We start from the raw sequence: 9,196 nt of genomic DNA on the forward strand, positions 1-9,196 counted from the left end.
CTCTGTAAATGGATGTTGGCCCTAGAGACTTGGTTAGCTTCATGCTCCACTCTTATGAAAGAAACCTTACAGGCAGTGCTGTGCGCTGCATACTGCATCTCCAGGAGGCAAGAAACGCCTCGTGGGTGGGGTTCTCCTTTTAGTAATTCTAAGATTGACTGGTGGCGTCAGGTGGTGATAGTCTGATCCCTTGTAGAATTCCCTTTCAGGCTTTCATCTGATAGTTTTATTCATTGATGATCATTTCCTGTATTAGTGGTTGCAAAATGGTAATTTTCCAATTCTATCACTTTTTTCTCACTCATTAATTGGAAGTCATTTGTAAAGAACTTTCCCTCATCAACTAGGAGAATTTGGTGACCCTGAAATACAATTCTTGCAGTAAAGGAGGGACAAATGCTTATTAAAGGATAAGTGCAAATTAAAGGACAAAATTCTTTCCTTTAATGGCCAGTATTCAGAGTAAGGCCTTGGTGCTCTACCCTACCTGTTTCTCTAACCCTCTAGCCCTTTATCTTCCTAGTCCCGATCAGTATCACTCTGAATGGCTACATTTCGTATGTTCAATGTTTCAAGTGCCTGCATTAATCTTTTCCCCAGGTTAGATCGCCCTGTCTTAGGCGACAGGAATGCTGGGAGCGTTGTGTGCTTTTGCTGTTTCCCCATTTTTTGATATCTTTGCTTTCTGGCACAAGATGCCCCAAGTCTCATCCTGAGTATCTCCTGTTGACCTGGAACCGACCTTTCCTCCAAGGACGTGCGCACCAGCACATATCACTGTTGTCACATAGTCTGTTGCTTCTAGGCTTTTTGAGTGACCTTATGAGATTTTTTACTTCACTTAATTTATACTTATATCTCTTTTTCTCTTGCTCTGAAAACAGTGATTCCTAATGTTTATTACTATACAATATGCCATAAAATAGTTTCAAATAATGCCGATTTTACTATCAATATGTACACACTAAATGAAATGCAACATATCTTCATATCTTTATTTGTCCTTGGGGAAAAACCAACTCTTGCCATATTCTCCCTGTATTTTAAAAGAACAAACTGTACTTCATCAAAAAATAAACAAACTGTACTTCATCAAAATTTAAAATCTTTATGTTTCAAAGGACATTATCAAGGAAGTGAAAAAACAAGGGAACTTGAGTCCAGAGTATATATTTAAAAAATTAAAAAAATAAAAACCCTAACAAAACAAAGAAATCTCACAACTCATCAATAAAAAGGCAAAAAACTCAATTAAAAAGCAAGGAGATAATCTGGATAGACATTTCTCCAAAGAATATATTCAAACGGCCAGTATGCACATGAAAAAATGTTCAGTGTTATTAGCCATCAGGGAAATGCAAATCAAAACCGCAGTAAGGTAGCTATCACGCCCACTATAACTGCTACAGGCAAAAGACAAATAATAACAAGTGGTAGTGAAGATGTAGAGAAACTGAAACCCTCATACCTTGCTGCCGGGACTGTAAGACGGTGCAGCCCCCTTGGAACAGTTTGGCAGTTCCTCTCAAAGTTAAACACAGAGTTTCTCTAAGACCCAGCAATTCCATTTCTAGATATACACCCAAAAGAGTTGAACACATTATGTCCACACAAACACTTGTACGTAAATGTTTATGGCAATATTATTCAAATAGTAAAAAAGTAGAAACAGCCCAAATTCCATCAACTGATGAATGGATAAACAGATTGTGGTATATACATCCAACAGAATGATTATTTGGCCATACGAAGGAACGAAGTACTGATACCTGCCACAACAGAGATGAATCTACCTCAAAAATGTTACACCAGGTGAAAGCCACTGGTACAGAAAATGTCACATATATGACCCCATTTATGTGAAATGTTCAGAACAAATAAATTCATAGAGACAATGCAGATTGGTGGCTGCCAGAAACAGGAGCGACAGGAAGAATGCTAATGGGTAGGGACTTCCTTGAGGGGGTAATGAAAACGTTCTAAGTTAGGTAGTGGCTATAGCTACACAAATCTATGAATATACTAGAAACACTAAACTTTTGAAAAGGGTAAATTGGATTACATCTCAATTGAAAAACAAAAACAATTTTCTTCCCACATTTGTTCCCTAAGAAGAAAACTTCCGTTACTTTGACCCTGTTCCCCAACTTGTCTCTTAATTTTAGCCAGAGCTGCAGGCGTCTCAGGTAATTCTCAGTGGTAATAAGTCTGCCTGCCAATGCAGGAAACGTGGGTTTGATCTCTGGGTCGGGAAGATCCCCTGGAGGAGGAAACGGTAACTCATTCCAGTATTCTTGCCAGGAGAATTCCATGGACATAGAAGCCTGGTGGGCTACAGTCCGTGGGGGTGACAAGGACACGACTGAACACACACACACACTCACAGCCCATACACACACCCGGGGACGGGGCAGCAGTGCGCAGGCGCCTTTCTCTGTTGGAAGGAGGGGAGGGGCTCGCCCCGCCCATGTGGGATGACTCCGCCCACTCCCCAGCTTGCCCCGCCTCCCTCGCGCAAGGATGTGGGCGGCAGCGAGTGGCCGGCGCCAATCAGCGCCGGCGCCCCAGGTTCGGTTTCCGCGGGTGCGTGGCTACTCCTTGGAGCTTGCTGGCGCGTGGGCGCTCGGCAATGAGCAGGAGGACCTGGCGTGTTACTGCCTTTCCCCACATAATCGACTCAGGCAGCACCGCATCCGGGGTGCTTTTTGCCAAGCCCTACTGGGAGCAGTCGCCAAGCGTCGCCGGGCCGTCCCCCTGACACTCCCTGTCCTTGCACGCGGGAAAACTGCTGCCCAGCGGCGGGGTAGAGACGAGGCCCTAGAACAGGGCAGTCTTTCTGTCAAGGGCCTCATAGTAAATATTTTATGCCTTTCAGGTCATACGGTCTCTGTCACAACTACTCTGTTTTTGTAGCAAAGAAGCAGCCATAGATAGTTTGTAAAGGAATGCACGTGGCCTGTTTCATTAAAACTACGCGTGGACTCTGAAGTCTGAATCCCATATATGTCGTGAAATATTCTTCTTTTGCTTTCTTCAGCCATCTAAAAATAAAAAAACCATTCTTAGCCTCTGGCTGTGAAAGAGCGTGGCTTGCCAATGCCAGCGCCCTTACTGGTTCCTGTATTTGTCGAGGACTCGTGGCCTAAGCAGCCCGGGGAATTCACTGACACAGAGCTGAGAACATTGCTCTGACTGAAGATGAGGTCAGACAGTTCTCTGATTCCACCACCCTCCCTTTCCAGTGCCCAGCATATCAGGGACAAGGGCCTGAGAAAGGGAACTTACCTCTTGAGGACCAACCTATCTCCGCAAATTTCTCATAATTTCATTTTATTTTATTCCTTTGGACTTTTTTGGTAGGAAAACTTAATTCTTTTGAAGTTTATTTTATATTTGATTATGGTAAATGGAAAACCTAATTCTTTTGGATCCAGAGTGTGCCGTCTTCCAGCGTCTCCATTTCAGGGGTTATATAGCCTCTGCAACAAAGCTGGTTCAGAGAGCTGCGATTCTGTCTGGAGGACAGCATGCCAACCTCAGCCACCTGGCTCAGCCCATTGGAACAGAAGCCCTTTTGCTGGCTGTCCTCTCCAAAGTGCAGCAGCTCAAAAGCAGGCATCATACAGGGACAGCTGATGTATTACATTCAGTATTTGTGGGTCTACAGAGGGAGGCATGGGGATAGGATTTAGGCCAGCTCTATTTGGTGGAGATATAATGTGGCTGGTCTGTAATTCTACATTTTCTAGTAGCCTTCTTTTTGTTGTTATTTAGTTGCAAAGTCGTGCCTGACTGTTTGAGATCCCATGGACTGTACCTGCCAGGCTCCTCTGTCCATAGGATACTCCAGGCAAGAACACTGGAGTGGGTATTCTCCAGGGGATCTTCCCATACCAAGGATCACACCTGTGTCTCCTGCACTGGCAGGCCGATTCTTTACTGCTAAGCCACCTTTACAAAAGGGAAACCCCCTTTACGAAGGTTAAAAATAAACAAGTGGAATACATTTAATATATTTTAACCCAATATTTTGACATGTAGCAATACAGAACAGTTATTAATGAAATATTTGTTTACCTTTATTTTGGGTCCTAAGTCTTTGCAACCTGGTCTGTAGCTCACACATCTTGTTGCAGACCAGCCACATGTCAAGCACTCAGTAAACACTGGCTGGTGGCCACCGTACTGTGCAGGACAGGTTTCAACCAAATGAGACAAGGGTTGGGTGCATCTCTGGTCTGTCTAGTCTGTTGGTGATCTGAACTGGGTTTGTTGCTGGAGGGTGGGACAAGGTGTATGTTTTGGAATAGGAGGGTGAGCCATAAGGACCCAAGACAGGTGATGGGGTGTGTCCCGTGACCTCTCACGTTGGGAGGAGGGTTTGGAGGGGGAAAGATCATCCAAAAAAAAGTAGTAGAATTTTTTGTGGACCCACAGCTTAAAACAGAAGGGGAGTTTAGTTCTAAGACAAGCAGCAGTTTCATCATTTCAAGCTTTTAATATGATTAACTTTTTTTAAGCTATTTTGAATCAGTTTTATTTAAATTTTTTTTTTTTTAATTTGGTGATGCAGCAACTTGGGAAACATCAGTTCCCCAAATAGGGACTGAACCCAGGCCACAGTAGTGAAAGCATGAATCCTAACCACCAGGGAACTCCCTGATGGCTAACCTTTTGGACGTCTCATTCAGGGGCTAAGGAGAGGCCCTTTTCCTTTTGATTTCCCCATCCCTCTGCCACCACAAGCATACATGTTTTTGAAGCCCTGCTCCAAGGAGGGCTTTCAGGCAAACTCTTCCCAGAAACTGCACTGCTACTTCTGGGAATACAGGACTACCTGTGGGTAAGATTCGGAACATCTGAGTTGCACTGAGACGCTGCACCCCTCCCCCTCAGGGAGTGGATAACAAAGCCAGTTTTGAGGGGTGAGGGGTGTCTGGAGGGTCCTTTCCCCCAAAATTAAGCCTCTGTTTTGCCCATTTAAGACCCTTCCCCAGGCCCCAACCACAGGTGAGTTTGTGGAGATGTTTGGCTGCCCGCAGGGGGCAGTGTTTCCAAACCTCTGTCCACTTAGGCCATTTGAGCGAACCCCTTGGGACCTCTAGCTCCCCAGAGGAAGCAGTGGGGGCCCCATGCTCAGGGAGTGAAACTGGGACAGAATACCCACAGCACAGACATCAGTCATCAGGGGTTTTCCAGGGACAAGGATCACACGGGGTCATCCGAGAGGAAAAATACCGAGGTCCAGACACTGAACTCAGGCCCAGAGTCCCGGCAGGAGTGCCTGTAGCTCTGACCGGGAGAAAATGTCAGTGAGAAAAGCAGTTCCACAAACAGATGGGAAAGCTGATACTGTGGAGCAGAAAGAGCCAGGGGACCTCTGGTCAAGTTTATTACAAAATACAGATTACAAATCTGGTATAGAAAAGATCCCCAACAGTGGTTCCCCAGCCCACACGGCCCCCCTGTCAGGTGCGCTGGCGTGGGGGCGCTCAGATGCGAAGGTCCCCGGCCAGGAGGGCGCTGTACCGGGCAGGTGTGAGTGGCAGGTAGGCGCCCCCCGCCTGGTCCAGAATGTAGAGCGGGTCGGACAGTGTGCTTGGGTCAAAGCCCTCTTTTGCCATTCGAACCTTCTGCTGCTTGAAGGTCTCTGTGGTGGCCAGGGACTCCTGGGGAAGGGGAGGTCAGAGGAGGCTGAAGGAAGGGGTATTCTGCCCCAGCAGTTCAGGGGAACTGCCTGAGTTTTGTGGAGGGGCAGGTCTGGGGAAAGAGGAGATGAGGCCCAGGTTTAGAGGAGAGGGTGACAGGGTCTGGGAAGGAACTGCTTTTTCTCTTCACAGAGTATGTTACGTGGGGGTCGTCCGGTGGAGTTTGGGAGACAGTGACTGCTGCAGATATACAGGGTGAGGTAAAGGGTCCGAGCAGGGGTGGCTGCTTACCTGGAGCCTTAGGAATCGAGGCCGGGCATAAGGTGGCAAGTTCTCAGAAACATGGGCATAGAGCTGCACAAGGTCCAAAGAGTGGGGGGGACGGAGAGCCAGGGCTGCCATCCCAGCCCGGCCTTCATGCCCTGGTGGGTGTGGGGGGCAGGGTCAGCCGTGGGAGCTGACCCCCACAAGGCCCTCTGCTCCCTGCACCCGACGTAACACCACTTCTGCTTGGTGGGCCTGGTGCCTCTCCCCACTGCCTGGGCACCTGGCACAGTGACTCCGTAGACGTTCACCTCCTGAAGAAAGTCCAGGGCCTCCAAGGCCTCGGCCACCTCGGTGGTGGCCACATTCTCCCCCTTCCACCTGCCAGAGATGGGAAACTGGGAGTCAGGGGGCAGGGCCTCCTGAGCTTGGTGGGGAGAGAAAGAGGCTGGGATGAGGGCGAGGTGCCAGATGGTTTCGGGGAAGAAGCTAGAGGCTGGAGAGGAGAGGTTAGGTGAGAAGCTGGGTTGGTACACAGCTTAGAGGTTTAGAGGGTTTGGGTCCCAGAGATTCAGATGCCCGGGAGAAGAATCAGAGAGTGAGGGGCAGGTACCTGAAGGTATCTCCAGTACGATCATGGAAGCGAAGAAAGCCCTGGTTGTCGCAGACTAACAGGTCCCCGGTGTTGAAGAAAACATCCCCAGGCTGGAAGACGTGCTTCAGCAGCTTTCCCCGGGCCAGCTCTGGGCCCCCAGCATAGCCCAGGAATGGCGACTGCTGGCTCACAGGGGCCACCAGCAGGCCTGGCTCACCTGGCAGAGCCACCGGGGTCAGGGGTGCCCACCCCCCACGCCACTCTCCAAGTACACCATCCCGCCCACCCCACCTGGACACAAACCTGGAGACGTGGCCACACAGTGCCCCTGGGTGTCCCGAACTGGCTCCCCTGTGGTGACATCATAGCGAATCAAAGAGAAGGGGAAGACATGCTGGGGGAAGGGAGACCCAGGGACTGGGTCACTTCCGGTGCATGAGCCCCCTCCCCACTAACTCCCCCCTCACTGTCCCCCGGATTTCCTGGCTTCCTCCTGCAACTCACCTTGTAAAGCCAGGAGGCACGCCCCACAGCGCCCTGTTGTCCGGTGTAGTTGAAAGTGGCCACGTTGCCCTCGGTCAGCCCGTACGTCTCCAGCACCTGCAGGGGCCCGAAGCGCCGCACAAAGCGCTCCCAGGTGTCCGGCCGCAGCCCACTTCCCACCACCAGCCGGACCTTATGTCCACGTTCTGCCTTGTTCTGAGACAGGTGGGAAGAGCGGCAGGAGCTTCAGCCTCCAGATGCTGGCCAGCTCCCCTTCTCCTCGACGCCCTTCACTGTGACCGCCTTCAGGTGCCCTAAGCATCCAAGTCCGACCACCCAGGCTCCTTCTCCCCCCTTCCGTTCTCTTCTTTTTGCTTCCTCTCTCTGACTCTCAAGACAATGGTCTCAGTGGCCCCTGCCAACTGCCCACCTCCCTGCCGCCGTGGCTCCGCCCAGGATCTGCGCCCACGCACCGGGGGCTGGTTGACGAGGTATCGGCATAATTCCCCGATGTACTGGAACACCGTCACCCTGTGCTGCTGGCAGTCCTCCCAGAACTGGCCAGCTGAGAACTTGGACTTCAGCACCACTGTGGCCCCTGCCAGGATGAGGGGGGGAGAGGAGGAAGGAAGGAGGCGAGGTTATAGCTGGAGGGGGGCGTGGGGTCCTGACTCCCTTCTTCCCAGATACTAGCCTTCACTATAGTGTAATTCCTTGAAAGACCAGGCTGTGACAGTCATACTTGCCACAGGCCAAGCTGGCCCTCATCCCTTCCCACCTGTAATTTAGGGAGGTGAGCGCCCTGTCCCCACTTCCATCCTAACGCAGTCCATTCTCTGAACCCTGCCCCCAGGTCTCAACCCTCTTCTCCATTTGCCCCTTCCTGGGCTGACATTCACAGCCCTCCCATCCCCTGGCCTTTGGAGCCTGGAGTTCCACGAACTGCATGCCCCCCCTGGTTGCTCAGCCTGTAGGTCTGTGCAGGTGATGCTTCTCCATTGAACCAGGAGCTCCTGTAGAGGAGACCCAGCCTCCTTCCTCTCCATTCTCCACCCTGAAGGGCTCAGGAAGCATCCCCAGGTGAGCACACCACAGTAGGAACTTAGAGGTTTGCTGGCATTAAGCACTTGCCAGAGGGCTGAATGAAGGGTTGGGGCGGGGGAGACTGACCAATGCCCAAGCATCCCACGATGCCCAACAGGGAGCCAGACATGTGGTAGAGTGGGAGGGCGAGGTAGATCACATCCTCCTGGTGGGCACCACACAGCTGGTAGAATGCCTGGCATTGCAGGATCTTCAGGTGACTGATCCGAGCAGCCTTGGGGAGGCCTGGGGGTGGGGGCAGGGGAGGTCAGGGAAGGGTCTGAACCCAAGCCTTGTCTCCCCCTTTGCCCCTGCTGGTTTCCCGCAGCAAGAGGCACAGGCAAGGCTGAAACTGAGAAGGCAGGCCGCGATGTCCCAGAAATGAGGGACGTTCAGGGAAGTGGAGAAATGAAGAGGGGTGGGAGGGTTGCCGAGGTAGTGGCCCCTGGGATCACCCTTCTCCCTGGGGGCTGTGGAGCAGTGGCCTAGGAGCCCAGGAGGTCACAGTTCCTGGTCCCAGGCCCCTGCCTTCCTTGGCTTTAGATTCTGGGAGGTAAATATGCTCACCCGTGGTGCCGGAGGTGAAGATATACAGGCATGTGTCCGTCATGTTCTGGGGGGCAGACAGGTACCCGGGCACTGGCCCATCCACTTCAGCGGAGGCCTCAGCCAGAAAATCGCTGATTCCAGCAGGACGGGTGTCAGAGCCCACAGTCCACAGGTGAAGCCCCATGGCTCTCAGGGCCGGCAGATCAGGCTCCAGGGACTCCAAGAATTCTGGATGGGGTGGGAAAGCACAGCCCCGCAGTTTCACCCGACCCAGAAGACTCCCCACCCTTTACCCTATTTGTGCCCCCACCCCCGACTCGCACAGTTCCCGAATAAGGAAGGCTGAAGAGGACAGGACCGACGTCCCATCATGGGCCTGGGACCTGGAGCCCAAGTCTTGGGAAATCCTTGGGAAACCAGAAAGAGACCCAGCTGCCTCCCGTCACAAGCCCGAAGAACTCTTTTCCGCACCGCTTCCGAACCCCCTGGAGAGAGTGCGGCCTCCTCTCCAGCCCACTCCCGCTCGGCCCTCGGCACGCCCCTTTCCGTGGCTGGCCCCGCCCCCGCCCGTCCG

The 9,196-nt window shown here is 51.6% G+C and overlaps 1 protein-coding gene across 1 annotated transcript in view; it reads right to left on the reverse strand.

Moving 5' to 3' along the window:
• Window positions 1-5,350: 5,350 nt before the first annotated feature.
• SLC27A3 (solute carrier family 27 (fatty acid transporter), member 3) overlaps window positions 5,351-9,196 on the reverse strand; it is a 4,489-nt gene continuing 643 nt past the window's right edge. The window contains 9 exon segments of the mRNA XM_010838396.1: window positions 5,351-5,669; window positions 5,940-6,070; window positions 6,196-6,293; window positions 6,526-6,724; window positions 6,811-6,901; window positions 7,012-7,206; window positions 7,464-7,588; window positions 8,161-8,319; window positions 8,641-9,126. Coding sequence (XP_010836698.1) covers window positions 5,493-5,669; window positions 5,940-6,070; window positions 6,196-6,293; window positions 6,526-6,724; window positions 6,811-6,901; window positions 7,012-7,206; window positions 7,464-7,588; window positions 8,161-8,319; window positions 8,641-9,126 — 1,661 coding nt within the window. The 3' untranslated portion in view covers window positions 5,351-5,492.

Source organism: Bison bison, unplaced genomic scaffold (genome assembly GCF_000754665.1).
Source record: "Bison bison bison isolate TAMUID 2011002044 unplaced genomic scaffold, Bison_UMD1.0 scf7180017864093, whole genome shotgun sequence".
Taxonomy (NCBI): Eukaryota; Metazoa; Chordata; class Mammalia; order Artiodactyla; family Bovidae; genus Bison; species Bison bison.